At 37.6% G+C, this 24108-nt stretch overlaps 1 protein-coding gene across 1 annotated transcript in view; it reads right to left on the bottom strand.

Moving 5' to 3' along the window:
• Positions 1-8086: 8086 nt before the first annotated feature.
• LOC139722906 (ATP-binding cassette sub-family C member 9-like) overlaps positions 8087-24108 on the bottom strand; it is a 39940-nt gene continuing 23918 nt past the window's right edge. The window contains exons 19-31 of the mRNA XM_071634186.1: positions 20817-20886; positions 20140-20297; positions 19730-19822; positions 18516-18618; positions 17112-17231; positions 16029-16140; positions 15131-15261; positions 13824-13902; positions 12099-12207; positions 11357-11460; positions 10183-10316; positions 9525-9587; positions 8087-8842 (exon numbers count right to left, since the gene is read on the bottom strand). Of these exons, the coding sequence (XP_071490287.1) occupies positions 8705-8842; positions 9525-9587; positions 10183-10316; positions 11357-11460; positions 12099-12207; positions 13824-13902; positions 15131-15261; positions 16029-16140; positions 17112-17231; positions 18516-18618; positions 19730-19822; positions 20140-20297; positions 20817-20886 (1414 nt within the window). The 3' untranslated portion in view covers positions 8087-8704. The remainder of the gene's footprint in view (positions 8843-9524; positions 9588-10182; positions 10317-11356; positions 11461-12098; positions 12208-13823; positions 13903-15130; positions 15262-16028; positions 16141-17111; positions 17232-18515; positions 18619-19729; positions 19823-20139; positions 20298-20816; positions 20887-24108) is intronic.

Below are 24108 nucleotides of genomic sequence, written 5' to 3' on the forward strand. Positions count from 1 at the left end.
TCATGTGTTTGTATTTTCCTGAAACAAGTGAAAGTACTGATCATTGATTTTGCCATTCCGTGAGTTCTATCGAGATGTGCTTGCAAGGAAATAATTTCTTACTAGATCAGTCTATAATATATGCCTCCCTCTTGCTGACAGTATGATCAAATGCAACTCACTTGATATCAATTTTGCACACCTAACAGTGATGTAATTAATTTACCTGCAGAATGAAGTGGATTATTATAACAAGTAATGCTTCAGCTGATACCATGCTTATACTGCGACCCATCTTTTGAGCTACTAAAAAACACAAGTTGCTAGTGCATTTGTACTGCTGACGTACATATAATATATAAAGAATCTGCTGCACCTTTTTCATTTCTTTTTTTTTGGGGGGGGGGAGGGGTGAGGGGTTGTTTGATCATGGAAACCAATTGCCCTTAACATCAATCGTTCACACCAGTCAAGATGTTAGATTTAAATGTCTGCCGTACCATATACTCTGTAAATGTATGTATGGTAGGTCATTAATACTGCCTCAAAAGCATGACCTAAAGCATCAGCTTCCAGGTTGACAAGCAGCCATCTCTTACATTACTATTATTTTGCAGCATGTTTGGATTGAACCTAAAAACAATTCTAAAAAAGAGCACTTGTCCGATTTCCACTGATCTGTTTTTATGGTTGCTTTGCATAATTACTGCCTTTAACAAAGTTGTGGTTCATATGCATCTTCCCAATCTTGAAATCCTTTTTTGATATCTAAAGGATTGGGACCTGGGGTTCAAGAGGGCTGAATCAAGAGCCGAATGCATATTGACATTATTTTGACCCAGTTCAACATACTTACATTACAAATAGTGGATGTTCCAAACATGCAAATGCGGAAGTATGGGACTGTGCAATGGTGCCCCCCTTGAATCCTGGGTTCTTTTCCCTTTAACCCATCTTATACATTGTACATGAACTGGGTGGTTGTTATTCGAAGTCAATGGTTTCTGATATTCTGGTTGGAAATTGGTTAACCTTCCAGCTTTTCTTTGTGTTGTACGACTCTTCCGCTCTTTTCTTCCTTTGTGTTGGTGTGAGTTCTCCACTGCAGTGAACTGTGATATAATGCCATGATGTGACATTAAATTCATAATCATACCTTGGAAGTGGGCTTAAAGTTATTCCAAACTTATTTGCCCCTCTGCACCATTATGCACAATTCATTTCTGTTCCCACCAAACATACCACTTGCTGTTTTATTGTCAGATTCGTATTTGGGGTACTTAACTATAACCTACTTTTATATGTCATTTGTTAACTTGGTTTTCCAAAATGGAAATTTTATTCTTGATCTGCTGCTGTAGTTTTGGAGTCTGAATGAGGAGTATTTTGTGTCTTACTTACAGAATTGTGGGGAACAAACTCAGCATTCAGTGTTGACTTACATAAAAAAGGACTTGAGCACACCCAGGGATCTACATAGGGTGAAAATAATGTACAGGTATTGCCTAAAGTGGCAGATTATTTGTAAGGGAATTAACATCAAACATTCATGTTGATTTAGTGAATGCAGAAAGCTCAGTACAGTAAAACACAGTGGAATGCACATGAATATCAGGTGTGTGTGTCTTTTCTTTTAATTCTAAATTTTGCATGTATTAAATCATCTTGTACATGTATGTACATTAGAGTGTTACAAGTTGACAGCATTTCTGTTGTGAAACAAACAAAAAAATGAACAAATAGGAAACCATGTGCAAGCATTTTCTTTTGACATGAATACATTATCAGTGTTACTTTGTATGTTTGCCAGCAATGTGCAATGAATAATAATTGTATGTTACATGTATGCATAACAGTTGATATATACCTTGGAATATTTTGTTGTGTGGCCTTTGTAAGTCAAATTTAAAACTAGAGCATATAGAGTGAGAGGAAGACTGTAGTACATGTAGTCTTAAATTTCATGAAATTTGATAAGCTTTTGTGTATTTTGGTCATCACATCAGACCATTCTTATTTAATACAAAGCAAGCTGCAGGATTTTTCATTAAAAAGGGGTATGTGGGATTTAATACTATCACTACTGTGTTGTAAATGTATTTCTTCTAGAGCTTCTATTCATGTGTTTGCTTCCCTCTTTTTCCTTTTAACTATGAAATAGTGTAAAATTGTGACGTCTAAAATTTGTCATTGTTCCTGAAGCTTCCTATCTGGTCGACAATAATTATAACGATGAAAATATTCCTCCAGTTTTCCTCTTTTGTGTAACTTTGCTCCAATTTTTGTATCTGTCAAGCTTGGAATGACACACCCCTTTTGCTCTTCTCAGAAAAACAAAAAAACAAAACCCCCACATTTGTATTTTGTCCCAAATGAAATGCTCTGGAGGTTTTCTTTGTGTTCTACCATGCTTTCATATTTTGTACAAAAATATCTCAAGAAGCTGAATCATTTAAATTGATTGGTGGATGGGGTGCATCTTTTTGATCATACAGTGTCAGTTAAAATGCACTTTTTACCATCCCTTAATCATTTCTTGAAATGCTGAATGAGACTGCATTCTATTACAAAAATTATGGTTGCAGTAGGCAATCATTATTCAAAACAGCTTGATTATATTTTTACCTTTACCCTGAAGGATGTCGGAGACATTGTTTTCAGGTTGTCAGTACTATATGCCCAATGTAAGAAAATCCCCTGGGGGATATATATTTATAATTTCCCTGAGACGAGGTGTAGAAGCGCTGATTGGAAAGGGCAAAATTCTTTGAGGTTGATTTTGAAGGTCACTAAACTGTGGGTGAACATGTCATTTCTCAGCCACAATTAGAGCCCCAGACGTCCAGGTTATAGTCTGGTTGTAAGGATTGATAAGCATGTACATAACCTATGGTTTCTGTGAAATGACCCCGATAAAAATGTTCAAGGTCAAGGCCAAAGGTCATTTGCACTTTGATGAAAAATGTCATTTTCCCAGCTGTAACTGCTGCTAGGAACATTAAATGGTAAACAAATGTTATTCAGTACTACACTTTGTATTAAAGAAGGGTAGAAATGTGACAGCAATGTTAATATGCATGAATATCAGGGACGGAAGTTTAATGGTCACCAAATTTTAGCTAACACGACCGTTTTCTGGCTGTTAGTTCTACCACAAAAGTCCAATAAAAATGTTATGTAAGTCATGGATGTGATATGATTGAGGACTATTTCCTTCATGCAAACTTAAAGGTCAACCCTCACTGTGATCAAGATTAACAGAGGACAGTATGCATTTGGCAGAATAAAGTGATTGATTGTAAAGAGAGAGCATCTAGCAACTGCATGCTGCAGTCCCATTGCTCTAGATTTATGGTGTTTTCATCATTTGCATGTTCTTCAGATGAATTTACAATTTCACAGTACAAGTCACTAGTGAGTGAAATTCAAAATGCTTAATGAAAAGATGGTGCAAACCTTGTGCTAATTATTTGTATAATTTATGTGTAGGGAATAATGTACTCATTATTAATGTTATGCTCTTCTGTCAAAATATGCAGAATTTTCTGTTTTTTGTAAGTGCCTTTTTTGCCAGTAGGATAATCACGTAAACTCATTCAAGGTAGAAATGAATCATGTCATACTTTAAAACGTGGGTGTGAGTCAAGAAAAACGTAAATTTAAAGAATTGTATGTACTTTTGTGCATTAAGCCAATAAAGACATTTGTGTGCAAAAACAAAAAGAAAAAAATATTCATTTTGTGTCTCTTGCAGTTATTACATAATCTCCAATTTTGGTTTGATGTGGAATTCCAGGATAGCATAATTCATTTGCCATAAAATGTGATCATGCATCTCTGTGTCATATGTGACCCGACAGAACAGAATGTTACACTTATTAAACTGGCAGACATTGGAAGGTAAGAAAACTAATAAAAGGTGGGTTTCAATTTTTTATAGGATCCACTTGTTTTATACACCATGTATGTCTTGGCCATTTCAAAACCCATTTTCATCAAATAAACTTTTAATTCCTCTTAGAACTGTATGCTCTTTCATACAAATGTATTTCACAAGAGGTTTCTCATTGTCTCAAAATTCATCATAAAAAAATCATAGGAAACCTGAAGCCCCATGCCATCCGAAACTTTACCATCCCTTTCAAAAAAAAAAGGGGGGGGGGGAGTGTACCACCCCATTTTAAAAAAAAAAAAAAAAAAGTATCCTTGTCTTGGTATAGATGTCAACTTTATTTTTCCTTTTTTATTTTAAAAAAAAAATCAAAAGCAAAGAAAAAAATGGGGCAGTTAAAATGATTCAAACTTCTACTGTCTTTTAGGCCTCATTGGTGAACTTGCTTCAGAGTTGGCCATCCGAGTTGGTTATTAGAATGAAGCTGTGGACAGATTTTTTTTAGGTCAGATATGATTTAGCATTGCATACAAGTGAATAAGAGATGGTATATGATGTAATCACAAGGGATTAACTGATAAATGTTGAACTAAAAGAGTAGGTTTTGCCATTTTCATCAAGTCAGTTCAATCCTCCATTGTATCAGCAATGCCAACTTCCTAAAAGCTAACCCCAAGAAAGTACATCATTAAGATATACCATGACATCTTTTTTTTCATGTTTATGTGACCCTTCGTCCTAACAAAAGAAGAAGAAAAAAGCAATTGCACAAGCTAATACACAGAAACTTAAAAACAGGAAAGCACAAACAAATGCACGCTCAAAACCATAGCACAGAAGCAACAGCTCATAAACCCCGTCTTATGAACCCACTCTTTGGAAGGGTTCAATGTTTGCTACCAAATTCAAGAGCCAATTAGACGGTGACATATTTCATGATACAAATATTATTTGATATTGATTTAATAAGCACTCTGTTAGAAGTCAAAATATTAATAATCATCTGATCTGAGGAGTAAAATCAGAGTTGGTCCAGGCCAACATAAAAATTTCAATAGACATAACTGTAGAGATATTTTGGCTCACAACATGAAAATGGGTACATACATGTATATTGTTTGTACCCTATAAAAAATATACATTCCAAATGCAAATCACTGTAACATTTTACTCTCTTTTTTTTTCTATATCACCATCAGGTTGCTTTACCAGGAGAGCATCAAAATTACAGCAATACATAAAATGACATTTACCAAATCTCGTACTTTTCTGAAAACAAGGGCATATTCATGAGAAAAACAAGGAACTTCACAATCATTGAGTAAAGCAATGAATAAAGGAAATAATGCAAATGAAAGTCTACAAATAAAAGAGACCAAGCTGTAAATTGATTTTGACTTTAACTACAGGGGATGGGATAGACCCCTTTGCTTTGCCACATGCTTTCAGAGGCTATAAGAACACAACAAAACATAACAAAACCATCTCATTGTTCATCGCCATGGAAATGATTGGATCATATAGATTCACAGCATATCTTCTCCCATAATAAGCAAGGTTTAGAATCGACTGCAGGTCTTAAAATTCATCAGACTGAGCATGACCTCTTGACTTTACATGTCGAAAATTCAACCAACTTTTTTTTTCTTTTTAGAAATACTGTACCTTTACCTCTTCCAGATTCTCCACAGCCAACTGCAAATCATATATTTACCCAGCTGTCTACTTTTAACTCTTAAGCACGTGACATGAATCATATCATTCATGGGTCGTCTTATATGTGTATGGGTGGAAAGGGGGGGGGGGTGCTCACATAAGCTAGAAATGTTCTTTAGCTTCACAGAGTATTGGACGCATTCACAGACTTTCAGTCAGAGGTTTCATCTCATAATGGGCCGACTTATAAGGCCAAAATAATTATCAATGTATGTTGTTTGAATTTTACAGTACATTATACATTTCATTACTCCATTTGCATGAAGATAAAAGGAGGATATACAATTGAGTGAAGGTTACATTGACAATCAAAAATGATACAATGAATCTTCTTCATCAGATACAAGGTCGGTTAACGTCAAGTCCAGTTTTACGTTGAGGACTTCTACCTAGGGTGGCTCAAATATATATTCAGTACTGACCGGTTTTTCTTTCAAGGCAGCATTCTGGAACCTCGCAAGAGGTTTTCATTTCATATAGCCCTTCATCCTTCATTCAAACATCATTCACACTTTCTTTCTTTCTTTTTTTTGTATTTCAAAGTGATAATTAGACGACTATTTCGCACAAAGAAAGACCAACATCAAGCATTACAGTATGATATATATATGCAACATGAGACACAAGAAAAATACATCACTGTCTGTTGGTAGCTAATGTAAGTCTATCCCTGACACTTGAACAAAACCACAAAACAACAAAAAATCCAAGGTAGACAGCTTTACCATGAACAGTTCTTACAAAAATGTGACACAAAAGTGCTTCATAATGCAGCATTAAAAAGCAAGACTTCCCAGTTTTATTGTTTGACGCCAGGCCTTTTTTCCACTGAAGTCTGCACTTTTGCACTGCTGGAAACAACAACATCTAACATTCTTTAGAGATCTTGACTTTGACAGAGTGACAGAGATGACAAATGAGAGGAAGATGGACCTGGGCCCCGTTGCTAGAAACTTTGCGTTTAAACGCAACTTGCAACTGATTGTCACTGGCCAATCAAAATCATTGTTGCATGCATGTCTTCTTAATAGGGCAGACCCTGAGCCAATCAGAATGGTTGTTTCAAAATTAGCAATTATTTGCAATTGATTGCAACTTTCTTGCAACGAGGCCCTGGAGGAGAAACCTCTTAAACCTCACATCACTCTGTCTTCAAAAGAAATAAAGAATGCCCTATTACAGCATCTGCAACAGCAACATGCTTTTTGACCCTTCATCTCCACAAAATTACCATGTACAATTGTAAAGGACAATATTCCTTTTTTTTTTTTCCACCATGTCGCCGAACACATGGGGATTGCCCTTTGACTGTCCTTTCAAGGAATGATGAAATTTAAAAAAAAAAAAAAATTGTCCTTTGATAGATTAAAGATATAATCTGGATAGAGGGCAATACCAAGCTTTAACTGGAAATTCTGTAGATGAATTTAAAAATCATGAGGTCATCTACCAGATGTCATACATAACATGTTGAGAACAAAGGACTGTTCTTCCTAGATCTCTTGTTGAACCTGCTGATTTAAAGTTACAAATAATGGTACCCTATCACTGACAGACAATGTCTCCACAGCGGGGAAAAAAAAATCATGTGTTGTCACCTTTGTCAACACAGCTGTAATGTGGATACCAATATCTGCTTGATAAGATATTTCCTATTCTCTACATGCAGGCAGAAGATGCCTGACATAATTATTTTTAGAAAAAGTACCTCACACAAACTTTTTTGTTACTCTATTTTGCTTTTCCAAATATACAATAATACCATGTGAGCAGTCTAACATATTGGAGGTTGTTACTTTCTTCTAAATGGGCCTAAAAATTCTATCACAGATGTGACTTTGTATGAAAGGAATGGAGTGGCACAAACTAGATACAGATGATAAAAAACACAAATGATCAGAATAAAATGTCACATAAAACATGGCTCATTTAAATGCACTTTAATAGCCTACCCTTTTGTTTTAGGAGTACACAACTAAAGCCTAAACACTATACAGATATAATAATGCCTCCAGCACCACTTCGTGGCGGAGGCATAAAAACAGAGTAAAAACCATATACTTTTTCACACTAATATGATCCAAACACAATTAGACAAACATATATAATAATCCTAAGCAACTCCCACATATCAATGTCAAATTATTGTATAGTGAATTAAAGTCTAATGGGTATTTTTTGATACCTGTATAATCACAATTCCAGCACAGTTATCAAGTTATTCTACTGTTTCCAGAGTTACAATAATATTTCCAGTTATTCATTGAACCACTGTCCTGTGTTCTTGGCCACATAACAGAGTGGGAAAACAATCTCTATACCAGTATTTTCCCATAAGTTTCATCTGGTATACAGATCTAGTTCCAGGCAAAGCTCCTCTAATACCATTTCAATTCCACGTCATCAAAACCAAATTATCATCTGCTGGTGTGATAATCTGTCTAAAGGGCCTTAGAGCATGAGCAGTAATGTCCAAAATATATTACTAATCATGTTACTTCTATAATAATGGTCTCTTTATGTATACATGTAACAATCTATTCTCCTTTCCTTGAAGTGTTTAATGTGAAAGAAATGAGAGTATCACACTGCATTATCAAAACAACATGAGGATGGATAGAGTATCAAATTTCTGTAAATCACCATCACTTGCCATCAGAGGAAAAACCTTATACTGTTCACGGAACAGTCTGAATTTTGGCACACCTACAGGACAAACTGAGTGTGAAATAAACAAAAAAGACTAATTTCAAATCACAACTTTGATGGGTATCTCACAATAAAGATGTGAACAATGTCAAAAAAGCCATTGCCTATCAATCCATGCATCATCAACTGTATCAGATACATTCACACAAACCATACACTCTAGTACATTAATGATTTGATGCTTTTAACAAAAATAAGATTGTCATCCATAAAAATATACGGTTTCATTTCTTGAAAAAAAAAGGAAACAAAATGCACATTCCAGCTCTTAGAGATATTTCAATTTTCTGAAACAATCTGGAATGGCACAGGAACCATTTCCTCTTCTTCATTTTTGATGTTCACATGATGATGATTAATGACCAGGAACATAAATGTTAAGGATCGAGGGGGGCGGAATTGCCCCCCTCACTTGTTGTTGGCCACCAGCGAGGCAAAGATGCCATTCTCCTTGGCCAGAAGGGCCTCCGGTGTTCCATACTCCTCAACCTTGCCTTCACTCAGGACGAGGATGCGATCTGCGTCCATAATGGTCGACACACGGTGCTGAGGGTAAGAGGAACAGAGAGTCATTTTAAATGACATTGGCTGTGTAGGGCTACGTAGGTCTGAGGTGGGGTGGAGGGAGGGGGAGGTATCAAGGTATGTCATCAATATGTAGTCAGGAATAGGGATGCATTCATCAAGGGGTGAGTATATTCCGACAGTCCAACCTTAAACATGCACAGAATTCATCTTGTTGTATTTTGTTTTGCTTTGTTTGTATTACGATTTCTGCAAGTCTTATTAGGGGTTTTTTTTTTTGGCTTTTTTTGGCTTTTTTTAATATTACTTGTAGGTGGGTTATCTCTTACCCTAAAAAAGGATCATGTATTTTGACATAGTACACATAAGACCATCTATATGATTTATTACCATACATTCACAAACACACACACACACACACACACACACACACACACACACACACACACACACACACACACATACACACACAAAGACAACTGACTACTAGCAAGTACTCATGAAGCTGACTATACGGGCTCTGCACGTTCCAACAGAATTTAAGTTCTTTCTCAGCACAGTCCTTAACATTGGTTGATCAAACACATCAGGTGTGCACACTCAGGTGTGATACTCGGGAGTCACAGTGAATGAGGAAAGTGCTTGTGACATAATATGATTTTGTATTGTGCTAGATGAACAAGAAACCATGAAGTGAACTCACAGCTATCGTCAGTACTGTCCTATCCTGGAACGCTGTAGCCACTACCTCCTGGAGAATGCGATCCTGAAGATGAAGACGAGAGAAAAACATTGTCAAAGTGCTGTGTAGCCACATTCTTTTTCCAAGACATAGCCTCAACAGAAAATCAGAATTTACTTGAAAAGTCCCTTATTCAATCACCGTGCACTGCAAGCTGTATGTGTAATCAATGGAATGACACCTTCAGTGCATTGTGACATATAGCAATTTATCAATAGATTTGTGTACGGTTGCTGCTTCAGCAAAATATGCCAAGTTGGCAAACCATCGGCTGAGTTCGGTGTGCGAACATGGTAAACAAGACTCCTAAAATGAATAATGATCAGCAAAGATTTCCCTTTGGGGTAACATTTGGGACACAATGGAATCAGTTATATGTATCTATTACATACCTATTGCTTTAGCGAATGATGAAAGGCAAAAATGTGTCTACAAAATTCAACGTTTGGTCTGAAGGGGCTTGCTTTTATAGTCATAAATTTCCTTTCCATTAAACACTCTAGTTCCAACAAATAATCTCATTTCATACACCATTACAATTTGAAGGTAGTTCTGCACAAATTTAAATTGGACACAACTTGCTGACAAAACAGACTGCAGACACAGAATTTGAGCTCACCGTTTCAAAGTCGATAGATGCTGTTGCTTCATCCATGACAAGAATTTTCGTCTTTCTCAAGAATGCTCTTCCCAGACAAAATAATTGTCGCTGACCCACGCTGAAATTCTCCCCACCCTCAGAGACCTCAGAATCTATTCACGTAGACAAAGAAATATCAACAGACATGGGAAGGAAGAAAATATGAAAGCAGAAATCAAACATAGTGCTCAAACTGTCAAAAACAAAGAAATGCTCTCATCATGCTACTTTCTCTTTAAACTAGAATATTTATGCTGAGAAATTATTTGACTTTTTGAGAAATCTCTCATACTGGCACAACATCAATGCATCCCTGATTGTTGCATGAGGCATGCACCATGCCTGGCAGAAACTTGTTAACCTCCACGACAGCCACGTGTGGCAGAGTTTTGAACATGAGGAGCCATCATTGCACAGATCTTTCATTTCACCTTGGGCAGGATGAACACAGTTTATGATTGCAGATTGCATCAAGTATGTCATGTAAAAGACTGTCAGTACAGACTCTTCCCTGGCAGATTGCTGATCAGTTATCACAAGACCTCTAACACACAATCAAGAGTGTCAGAAGTCCTTACAGACTTCACAACACACGCACACACACACACACACACAAATGTCAGTGTCTTGCCATTAGCTCTACAGATTACCACTACTAAAATAACTCACAACACCTAGGCCCTATAGATTAACCAAGTGACGGCTTTCATCACTTTGTATTAAATTGCATTACTGATATTTATAAACAGATTTAGACATCATGCTCAGTGCAAAGCCCTGGTATGTTAGACAGTTGTAGCATACATGGTACAAATGGAATTCAAAAAAAAAAAGAAAAAAAGAAGAATGATGTGAAGCTTTGACTCCTTGAATTATGATGGAGCATGTGTTAAACACTCCTGAAGGGCATTTCAAAGCGACATTTCCGTTGAATGAGCTGAGAATACCCCTTAATGCATCTCATCAACAATTTAAATTGCAAGATTCTGATTGGCGGAGAGATGGCTCTCATTTCCCTCTGCTTTTTGTTGTTTATTATGTTCCTTCTGAAGCTCGCAGTCAGTCACCGTCTTTCACTAAGCAGGTTTGCGGATCAGAAACAGCAACTTTATGGTAAACTCATAATCGATTAGCTCTGGACTGCTGACCTCACCTAAACCCTTTTCCAGACCAGTGACGACAGCCTTAAGCTGAGCAATCTCCAACGCTTGCCATATCTCATCATCACTTCTCTCTCCGAGAGGGTCCAAATTAAATCTGTCCAGTGGAAACAAAAGCAGAGAAAAAGACTGATAGGATCTTCTCCATCTCATTATTTTAAACCCGATGAGGATGGGCTGATTTTGCTACAACAAGGATTTCCAATAGACACCTGCCTAGCATACTCGGGACTCGTCCTCAACGGGTTTAAGCACAGACAGAGAGCATGTCAATAGTGTGCAAAACTGACACAAAAGAATCAAGTGAGTCAAGGTTGAGTTTGGATTATATTATGAGGTGAACATGCAACTCTGTGTCTTTAATGCTGTAACATTAGGAAGGGCACAACATGAATGAATGGCACTTAATGCATACTACTTCTGTATGCCAAGAACAGTTAGCTTCTGGAAATGAAAAAAAAATAAAAAAATAGTGAGATGTTAAATATGCCTTTCCAAGGACATTTATAAGAAATATGAGGCAGATAAAGATTACACTTATTTTTAGAAACAGAAAAGCAAACAGTCACTTTTCAACCTTCAATAACTCACACTCATATTTGCTTTAAAGAAGAACATGCACTTTCTTAGTCCACATACATACATGTCTAGACAAGCCAATCAAAAGTACCCTCATCCCCTTCTCTTCATTATTTAGTGAGGTCAATGACCACTGGGAATGAAAGCAAGGCTAACCTAATGGTCCCAGTGAAGAGAACCGGGTCCTGGGGAATGATGGCCAGTCGTTTCCTCAGCTCCTTCAGGGGAAGCATTCCAATGTTGATGCCATCAATCAAGATGTTGCCTGGAAAAAAAGGAAACATTCAAAGGCATTCGCGGGTCATATATAAACTTTACCCATGGTCAAACCGAAATCTAACAAATGTCATCTGAAGATACATTATATGATGACATAAATGGTATCCCGGGGTACCAAATGAAAATCAGCCATTTTGTTGAATTATTTTTTTTTTTAAAAAGGTTGTACCCTGGGTTGCCAAAAAGTGGAAATTATTTTGGTGCTGGAGCTAGCGGCGCTAGCCACTACACTGCAGTGCACTGAAGCACACGCTATTGCTAGCACAGCATGCCATGCATGCATCGTATAACATGCAGTGGCATGGGAGTGACAATGCACACGCACACACAGTGCATGCATTCTCTGCGATTGTCCTCGAATGGACGTGAGGTGGCGCTACCCAACGCGGTAACCCGGGTTACTACGGTACCCCGGGTAACGCGTGATGCATCATATATTTATACATACTGTAAAAGTGGATATTTTCACGAAAGTAATTTTTCGCGTTCAGCTGGGAAAGATGAATTTCATGTGTTTTTGCTTCCGCTGCATCAGGACATTTAATTACTAGAACTAATATGTCATACCAAAACATTTGCCTGCTTTCATTTTCTTGCTAGCTCCTGATTGCGCAAAATGCATGAACATTTCCTCACCACGAGAATTTCCACTTTTACAGTACACAGAGATGCCAAGTTCAAAAAAATGTTATGAGTGAGATTTTCATGACTCGGCATCTCGGCCCGCGAATGTGCGCGTGAGCGAGGGTGGGAGGAGTTTTTTACCCCTTCCACAGTAGGGAGCTTTTTCAATTTTTAGCTCTTATAAGTTATGGTGCGATCAGGTGCATACATAAGTGACTATTCTTACCTATTTTGAAAGAGAAAAGGGAAATAAACTTTCAATTGCAACTATCACTTTAATCCTTTGGGCTATGCTCATTATTAATATTATAGTGTAGGCCCAAGTTAGCAGACTTTCCCCAATGCATGAGAAAAATGGGTGCCATGCGTGAGATCGTGAGATGGCCCCTAAATGCTTGAGTCTCACACAGAATGCGTGAGACTTGGTAGCTCTGAGTACATTAACACATACATGTACGTGTGTATGCACCGGTATGTACACACACATGCATGCATATACACGTTTGCATACTGGGTAGGTATGATGAACAATAGGTAAACAGAGGTAACAGATGTGCCTTTTTTAGTAGTAACTTTAGTGCTACACCTCTGATAGTGGATGATTGGAGATATTGAACAAAATATGACAACATTACAGTTGAAAAGTTGTACTAATATCCAGTTTAAAAAAACAAAAATTGTTTTTCTTCTGAAAGCAGGATACCATGGTTCTTTGATTTTCCTTTTATTTCATTCTTTTCAGATTGTTGTGTTTTTAATGAGAAGAGCAGATCACAGTCAAATACTCAAAACTGTATACAGCACAAAGCATTATTTTGACTACTACCCCTGTTGAAATCAGCATTATGTCAGTACGTCCTCACTACTCTTGACCAAAGAGAATTATGGGTTGTTGTCACCATCAACTGTGCGAGTGTTAACAACCTTGCCCATAATGACTCGTCTACTAGCTGCTACACAAACCTTCTAGTGACTCACCTTCAAACATGTCGATGATTCTAAACAGAGTCAGGGTGAGTGATGACTTTCCACTGCCCGTCCTACCACAGATGCCGATCTGAGTTGCAAAATTTTCACACAGATTTATTGTTATTCAAGCTTCAAATGATGGCTCTGCATGCAAGGGTTACACCATAATACTATTCTCTTACTCAACACTAGCACATGATTGCATCAAGCTTCTCTCAAACTATTCTAGTGTTGTCATAGCTCTACAGGAGAGGGGGTGGAGTTAAAGTTGCTTGATTATCAACATAAAAAGATAATACCTTATATGAAAGAGTTGCAAGCCTATGACATAACCACCAACAGTCATATCACAAAACTATAAAGTATTTCATGTTCAATGAAAACATAATTACCCTTCATTGCTTTGTTAATACTGTAGATACTTATAAAGACTTACTTTCTTTCTTTTTGACCTCTGAAACTTGTTTTACATTCTTACAATGTTTTGACTGTCTGTAATACCCCAGCTAAATTTCCATTAAATATTTTCATGTATGTTGTACATTGGGAAATAATCACATTGGTGTGACAGTGTGATGGTCATCACTGTTTGACAAGAACATATGAAAAATCATGATACATCAGTACTTTTCAACTGTTCTTTTTTCAGTTTTGGTGAATCTTTCATTACCCTTTTTATTGCCTTTACCCTTTTATCATGGTCGTTTGAAATGTGCGCTGAAGTTTCCCTCTACTCATTGCTGGCAGATTTGTTGTTTGTTTTTTTTCTTTTCAACATTGTCCAAAGTCAAAGGCAGACATTGCAAACTAGAGAAGCACTCTGAGAGCGCAAACCTCCCCCAAGCAGCTATTTCCACCAATGATCTTGTTCTTCCATAGAGATCAGTGATTTCCACCCATATACGTATGCATGCTGAAAATCTCCCGATTTCCTAATATAGAAGCCTTTTGTTACGTCATGAACCCTCAGCTGCGCAGTGTGCCTCGCCCTAGCAGAAACTAGAGCACGCACTCTAGTGTGCGTATAAAAACCTCAAAACTGCGCAGCTTGAACTCTCAAGTTCATTGACCCTACCTGCCAAAATATCAAAAATCCTTCATAAAATCCATAAAAATTTCCGAATCACTGCCAGAATTTAATCATCTGTTCTTTGGGTCATTCTCGACCTTTCCTGCAAATTTCTTTCAAATCCGTTCACAATTTTTTGAGTTATTTTGCACACAGACAAACAAACCAACGGCAATGAAAACATAACCTCCTCCCTTGGTGGAGGTAATCATGGAGTATTCTGGTTTGTCTCTCATTACACACCCACCTTCTGGCCAGCCTTGAAGTGGACAGACACTTTAGAAAGGACGGCATCCAAGTCTTTGGCATATCGGGCGGAGACATGCTCGTATATGATGTGGCCGTCTTCTGGCCAATTTCCCTTCGGTATCACAGAACCTACCATTGGAAGCACATAAAGAGAACAGACACAATCACACAAGCTGTTTGGGGCTTTGAAAACAAATTCTGAGAAGGCAGATCTCTTTGCAAGAAAATAACATCAACCCTGCAAGTAAAGATATATTGATGATTTAGAGACGACAGACAGAGAGACAGACAGACAGACAGAGACAGAGAGACAGAAGAGTATCAAATACACAATCAAACCAATTATTGCAATGTCAGCAACCAGAGCACTGGCAAAATGTAGCATCTTAAAAAAAAAAAAAAAAAAAGAGTTTCTTCCCCAAACACTACCTAGTTATTTTATCATGAAAAAGTCCTTGCCCTGATGAAAAATAAATTTATACAGTCAATAAAAGTCACACACAGAGTCAAGCTAGCAAACATTTACAAAGATATACTGAAAATACTGAAAATATTGAAGAGGAAAAGTATACAAATGCATTTAACAGGAGACAAACCTTACGGAACATACATTGATGTCTACAGGATCACATCGGACCACTTTGAAATTCTGTTTTAACACACCTGAAACCTCTAAAACAAAAACATGTACGAGTACAAGGTATATCACCATCTTCCAAAGTACTTTCAATAGCTAAAATTAGGTACCAGTAATTACCCTGACATGAACCTTCATGACCACTGCAAATAAGCTGTATCATAATATCAATCAAATCCAAGCAAAACTTTCGATGCCGTTTATGTGTCAAACAAGATTGAGGTCTAGAGCAACAATACCCAAAGCTCATAAGACTTACCGTCATATTCTTCCATGTCCACCTCAGAATAGTAGTTGGTCCTCTCCACAGCATTCATGGCCATTTCCAGGTCTGCTGCACTTCGTATCACCCAGTTCAAGATGCTGGCAATCTTCGAGGAAGAAGGTTGCAGGGAGGAAGGGGTGGACATATAGACAATTATCAGAATATTCACAGCAATTCGTATCATTCATTGCTGCAGATTTGTGCAGATTTCATGAACCCACACAGGTCTATTAATCATAATCTCTTGCCAGTGTACGATTTGCAGTAAAAGCTAATTTAATGATGCCAAGATGATCACAAACTTCTGCAGGTACATTCCCCTGGGGAAGTAAAGGGTTAACAGACCCCAAGCTGGCAGGCTGATCATATATTTAACTCCATATTCTAAGGTCTTGATTTATCCATACATGGAAATTAAATCTCCTGTTTCCTTTACATCATTCTCTTTTATGCCATATAATCCAGCACAATCCCTTGGTAAATGCTTCTCTCTGCCTTTAGCATCTGTTTATAGTTCATTGATTAATTGGAATCAAATGAAAATGCATTGCTATCAATAATCTTACCACAAAGAATAGAATAGTAAAGCTGACATAGGCAATGACAGTAGTGTTAAACATACTTTACATGTCACACAACATGAAGAAATATGTACTTCTGCACAACTGAATATGTTCAACTTGCTAAAAAAAAAATATATAAAAAAATGCTGTAATGTAACAAACTGGAATCACACAGACAACATATAAGATAAATGATAAATAAAAAAAGAAAAGAAAAGAAAACAACCACATTTCTCTAAGAGGAAGTCTTTGTCATAAAAAACGCAATATCTAAATCAACCAGAGATACCGCAAGGAGGGCTTAAACACTGGATTCTGATTGGTTGAACCAACTTCACTACTAGCTTTTCATTATTTCAAATCAAAGTAGCAGGAATTTTCATGCAGAATAATCCCATCACAAATTTAGAGTTTCGGCTAAGGAAAGTTTTTCCATTTCTCACAGAATTGCAGTTAGGTGGATATGATAGAATTATTGATTGTGAACAACTAAAGAGGTCCATTTGTGACTCACCGACATGGCATATGTAATAGCAAGACCCACAAGACTGGGACCAAAGTTTGCCGGGTCAGCAGCAGCTGCAGCAAGGCTGGATATACCAGAGATGAACACGACCAAAGCTCCTATCGTGTCCTGTTGCAAATGACAAAGGCACACAGGAAAAAAGATTGTTGAATAAGAAATTAATCTTTACAGACATAGTTTCATTGACACAAATAATGATACGTGCTAAACAAACCTTGTACAGTTTTGTAAGTGTACACTACAAGAAAAATAATTATGTATCTTTGCCAAGTATTTGGGGATCAGTTCAGCCCCATCTCTGCTTTGTCCATTGATTAGCAGGCATGCTGGATTGCTTTCTTTGCCCACTGGCACTCACATCTGGAAACTAATTGCCAATGAATAGAGATTATCTAATCCCCCTAATCCCCACTGTGTCACTAAGTACTTCTTGCTAGGTTGAGACACATTACTACACCTGAGTGGGTTTGCTAATCTGCAACAGTTAGATGGATTACTGAATGCTGGTGACTAAGCTTGGAAGATTAAGCTAATTGCCCAGGCACATAAAGGATGTTCAGATCATCACCTCTACTGTAAGGTAATGATGCCTCTTAGCCTGCTGAAGCCTAAGTCCTCAGTATAGTCCGGCAGATGTCAATGGGAACTATTTGTTACAGCAAAATCAGCTCTTCATGAAAGGGTTCAATCATGGCATAATGCCCACACAATACCAGCAAGGACACATGATTTTGTTTTGGACACAATTTTATGGCTCTTCAGTGTCACAAGACAAGTCAAACATCAGGAGCAACAGCAGCATTTTACACTCACAAGTCTTTCCTTGTTATGACAAGGTATGAAAATAATTCTCATTTGATATTCAATGATTACTTTTTTTTAAGGGTTGAGGTAGGAAATGGTGGGTATGTTTTCTCTGTAGTTCAATGTTGGTTCTCCCCCTTAATAACCAGGGTAAGATGCCACAAAAAGATACCTCATAAAAGTCAAGGACTTACTCAAACCATTCTATTTTGAGTAAAGTTCTTTGAATCAATTCCTTTGGTATTCTTCACAAAGTCTCAGTATAAAATTCAGCATCATCATCTAAACATGCAGTTGACATCGCATCTATCTCTCTGTTTATTATCACACAGATAAAGTAGAAATTTTCTCACAATTAATCCAAATGAACGTTGCTTGCTTATAATCTGTCGGAGAAAAGTTCTCTCAAAAGACATTTTAAATTTCTAAAATATATTTGCTTTTTACTAGGTAAATTTTCACACTGCAAAATATTCCTCATTTAGAGTAAAATCCAGTGTTTGGTGCATGACAACACGCCAAATGAATACCCTAGCACTACTGCCTCAAAATGGCATTAAAACAGTAAGGTCACAGTTCATCACTTACCAGTCTAACCCCAAGCCATCTATTGCCCGTCTGCAAGTAAATGAATGCTGTGTTGTTGGTCTCGATCTTGTTGAGAATCTTCATCTGGAACCGATTGTTGAGACTGAGAAAGCAAAATTTTGTTAAAGAAAACAAGCAGAAATGCACTGGCTCTATAAAACAGGTTTACTAGACAGTCTACTACACAGAGTGTAAGCAAGAACATGTCAATTGAAAACTCTAGAAAGCGATGTTGTGAATACTGTATATCCAGATCAGCTTCAGTTGAGTTTACAATTTTCCAACAGTCCTAGTAGCTTTTGTGTATTAACCCGTTCCTTACGGGAACCTGGTTTACCAGGTTCCCGTGGGAGCAACTGATATACGGGAACCGGGTTTACCAGGTTCACAAAATGAAGACAAGGGTGCCTGCTTCAGTCACCTACAATTTATAAATTCATGTTTCTTTGTGTTAAAATGCTCAGAAAAGTGGGTTTGATAAAAAGATCAGAGTTCATTCTATTAGGATTTGTTCTCCTGCTGTTTAAAAAAAGGGGGGTTTTACAGTATTATGTACCTTTTCCTGATTTAGTCTTTTGCTTGTTCTGCTGTAAACTCGTACGAACATGTACATAATGATCAAGGCTGAGATCAGTTAGAAATGCGGGTTCGCTGACCCCAGTCACCTCATTCAGGTACCTGGTTTTGTGTAGAACAAAAGATTCTGAGAGCTCATCAGCGCACGCTCTATTCATACCTCGCACCCGATCGATATTTCCATTGTTCACGGGCACATGTAGTTGACCGTAGAAGGGGGACACAATGAACCGCTACTGCCTTCACACAGCTGGATTACCAACCTGTGTGCCTCTCTGTCGACGGGCAAAAAGAATCTCGTTTGGGGGCATCAAAGGCACTCTGAGAATTGCGGAAGGAACGGGTTAACCTAATGTTCTCATTATATGAACTAAAAGTTAACGTAAACATCCATTTCATCACATGCAACCATGAGTTTAAAATGAAATTATGATAGTTCTGTATGCTATCATTATTTCTAGATAACTGAGATCTAACTTTTCCACAATTAGTTGACCAGAATTACAAAACCTGAAGACATGCATAAAATGCTCTCTGAAATATTAAGTAATGCTGTTTGAACCTATGAGTTTTCATTTGCTGGGGCAGTATAATTTATCCCAGCAATGCAAAGACAAGAAAAGACACACTGCTCTCACCCATAAGCTCTGATAGTTGAGAGACCTCCCAAGGTCTCGGAGAAGTAGGCAAATATCGGTGAACGACTGATGCTTTCCAGTCTCTGAAGCTCTCTGAAGAGTCACAAAAAAATTCCAAGCATTTCATGGTTTACTTGTTTGAAATACAAACGGTAAATAAGTCACAGAAGTTCATACTGAATACAAGAGTTCTTCAAATTCTTTGAGAATATGCTATTTGTAAATTGACAAGGCTAGCAACATGAAAATAATTTATGATAGACCAGAATTTCTTGTGATCCCCTATAAAAAAAAAAGAGTCAAAAATAAAAACAGATTCTGCAAACAAAGATTCTGAATCATTTGATGATGAAAAGTCATGACAAGAGTGGTGAGGACCACAAAACCAAGAGTAATGATTATGAACTCACCGAGAGGTTGTGATAAAGAGCTTCATGAGAAGAATGTAGAAGATTGTCACAGGCGCTATGGCAACCACAAAATACCAGGAGACGATGGCGTTGACGATAATGCCAGAGATTGCAGCGAATGTGAACCTCAGTCCCTGGGCTATGAGCTGACCCATACGCTGCTCAGTAGAAATATGACAGGAGACAGTAGTTATACATCACAAGCTGAAACAAACTTGGTATTTCAATGTAAATATAAACACCTTGTCTCCACTACACAAACAAACACACGCACATACACAAACAAGTAAAAAATGAATAATAATTTTGCAGTATGAACAGGAAATAAAATGAAACTGAATGGCCCTATTCACATCATGCCAATAAATACTTTCTTTTTCTCATTCACAAACAGGCGAAAGGTTGTATCTTAAAGAGGTAAGTCGTTTGACCATTGTTTGTTTGATGAGTTGATTGCCGGACTAAATTCATAATCCTTGGCTTTCAAAACAAGACCAGATGAAAACCTTAAACATATGCCATTATTCTTCTTTATGAAAGAAAATGTGGCTGAAGTCCGACTGGCCCTACATTTACGCCTTATAGACGTTTACATAATTATTATTAAAGGTATGTCATGCCAACTTGGTGAGTACGCAGGCAAGAGATGACAAAGGTAGTAAGAGCAGATCACTGACCTGGTCCAAGACTTGAACATCGGATGCAAATCTATTCAAGACTCGTCCAATGGGTGTGATGTCAAAGAACCTGGTGCCAGAAAATAATGCAGGCAGTACGTGAAGGCAAGCATTCTCTCACGGTATCTACATGCTAACATGCTAATGCGTATGTCAACCTAGTTATGATTACATACTGTTAGGTTTAATACACACGTTGGTTTGGGAGGAGAAAAGCAGAAAGAGTTTGTTTCACAGAAATGGACACATGACAGGAAAAACCTGGCTGTCATCATCAAACAAGAGAAGTACTCTGAGAGCGCAGACCTCCGCCAAGCATGCAGCCCTATTTCCATCAATGATCTTGTTCTTCTACAGAGATCAGTGATTTCCACCCATACGTACTGCATTGTGTGCTGAAAGCCGCCCGACTTCCCAATATAGAAGCCTTTGTTACGTCATAAGCCCTCAGCTGCACAGCACGTCTCGCCCTAGCAGAAATTAGAGCACGCTCTTTAGTGCGCGCATGCAAACCTCAAATACGCGCAGCCTGAACTCCCAAGTTCATTGACCCTACCTGCCAAAATATCAAAAATCCTTCATAAATTCCCCCAAAATTCTCGGATCACTACCAAAAGTAAATCGTTTGTTACTTGTGTCATTCTCAACCTTTCCTGCAAGTTTCATCCCGATCCGTTCACTACTTTTTGAGTTATTTTGCACACGGACAAACGAACTAACTAACGAACTAACAAACAAACCAACGGTAACGAAAACATAACCTCCCCTTTGGCTGAGGTAACAAGAAGAAGACGAAGACAGGAGAAAAACTGAGGAGAAGACAAAGATGGCGATGACAAAGAAGAAGACAGAGATGAGGATGATGAAGACAACAAAGACAAGGACAAAGAAGAAGATCCTCATCTATTTAGGTGTTTCACAAATCAGACCCATAGAAAGTAATAATGACATTTGTGAATTGTCCATCAGAAAGATGAGGTATCCTGAAAGGACTAGATGGAGGGTGTATTAAATGTCTTATGCCACTGACATGCCTCCCATTCTCTTTCTCCTGACATTACAAGATCACAACATAACTTAGAGGCAACAACAAACTCATTACAAACACAGGGTTGCAGTACAGCTACAACAAACACAGGCTTTTAGCAGGCAGAATAAGTGCTCACAGAAGCACTCCTCATACACAGGGTTCTTGTTAATAGCCGGTAACCGGTTATTTTTACCGGCTGTAACGCCGATCGTAACCGCCTGTGGCTTCACTGAAAAAAAATTTTTTAAAAAGAACAAGAAAAAAATATATAAAAATAACAAAAATAAAGAAAAAATAGTTTCAATTCGAAACTGCACGCGCGCAGTGCACACTGACACTACTGTGCCCGCTCGATTTGTACGCGAGTCAGTATGTACTCGTACGAGCTGGCATGCAACGAGCGCTATACTATCTGAAGCGGGAAGACTCAGAAACAAACATGTTTCAGTCCCGCCGTTATCCTTCTTTACCGCTTATTATCTGTGACGAATAACCGAGTACTGCTCCTCCCAATTTTCTTCTTTACCACATAACATAATCATAGTCATTCCATTTCCTTTTCGCGAGGTTCCATTTCTTGACTTGCCGCTTTCAAACACGCGACGAACGGAACATCGAAAACCAAATTAACGCTATCCATGTCTTGTTCCCGTTTTGCAGAGTAGTTCATGTTTTCTCCTAAACCACGCGATAGGAGGACACAGAAATACCTTCCGATGTTCCTACTAATTTATTGATGAAATCATTCGATTTTGTTTTTCGCGAGATACGCGTGCGTGATATTCATTTTAGCATCTTACGGAGCTGTATGTTTTCCTTATTCATTTCCGAATGTGAAAGCAAACATCCGCTATTTATTTTAGTATCTAACTGAGCCGATTGATACCGTTAATCATTTCCAAATGTAAAAGCATCAATCTGTTATCTATTTTAGCATCGTACGGAGCAGAATATTACCGTTATTCATTTCCAAATTTAAAAGCAAACTTCCGACATTTATTTCATTATCGTTCGGAGCCGAAAATTACTGCTGTCCACTTCCGAAAGTGAAATGAATCATCTGACAATTAAGCTTTGTACGGAGCCGAATTTTACTGTTTTTCATTTTTGAACGTCAAGGCAGACATCAGACATTTACTTTACCATCAAACGCAGCTGAATGTTACTGTTATTCATTTCAAAATGGAAAAGCAAATACCCGACATTTATTCTAGCATCCTCCGGAGCCGAATGTTATTGCTTTTTACTTTCAAAAGAAAAAGCAAACATCCGACATTTATTCAATCATTGTACGGAGTTGAATATTATTGTTATTCATTTCCGAACGCCAAAGGGATCATTCGACATTTATTTTAGCATCTTCCGGAGCTGAATGTTATCAATTTACTTTCGAACGTAAAAGCAAACATCCGGCATTAATTCTATCATCGTACGGAGTTCTACTGTTATTTATTTCCGAACGCCATAACAAACATTCAACATTAATTCTAGCATCTTCCAGAGCTGAATGTTATTGCTATTTACTTTCGAACATAAGCAAATATCAGACATTTATTCAATCATCGTACGGAGTTGAATATCATTGTTATTCATTTCCGAACGTCAAAGGGATCATTCCACATTTATTTTAGCATCTTCCGGAGCTGAATGTTATTGCTATTTACTTTCGAACGTATAATAGCAAACATCCGGTACTTTATATTTTATCATCGTACGGAGTTGAATACAATTGTTATTCATTTCCGAACGTCAAAGAAAATATCCGACATTTATTTCAGCATCTTCCGAAGCTGAATGTTATTGCTATTTACATTCAAACATAAAAGCAAACATCAGACATTTATTTTATCATCGTACGGAGTTGAATATTATTGTTATTCATTTCCGAACGTCAAGGGATCATTCGACATTATTTTTGCATCTTCCGTAGCTGAACATTATTGCTATTTACTTTCGAACGTAAAGGCAAACATCCGGCATTTATTTTATCATCGTACGGAGTTGTATACTATTGTTATTCATTTCCGAACGCCAAAGCAAACATTCGACATTAACTTTAGCATCTTCCAGAGCTGAATGTTATTGCTATTTACTTTCGAACATAAAAGCAAATATTAGACATTTATTTCATCATCGTACGGAGTTGAATATTATTGTTATTCATTTCCGAACGTCAAGGGATCATTCGACATTTATTTTAGCATCCACTGTAGCTATTTATACTTTCGAACGTAAAAGCAAACATCCGGCATTGATTTTATC

The sequence above is a fragment of the Diadema antillarum genome, unplaced genomic scaffold, assembly GCF_040938485.1.
Source record: "Diadema antillarum isolate AM-2024a unplaced genomic scaffold, OU_Dant_1.0 scf00000176, whole genome shotgun sequence".
Lineage (NCBI taxonomy): Eukaryota > Metazoa > Echinodermata > Echinoidea > Diadematoida > Diadematidae > Diadema > Diadema antillarum.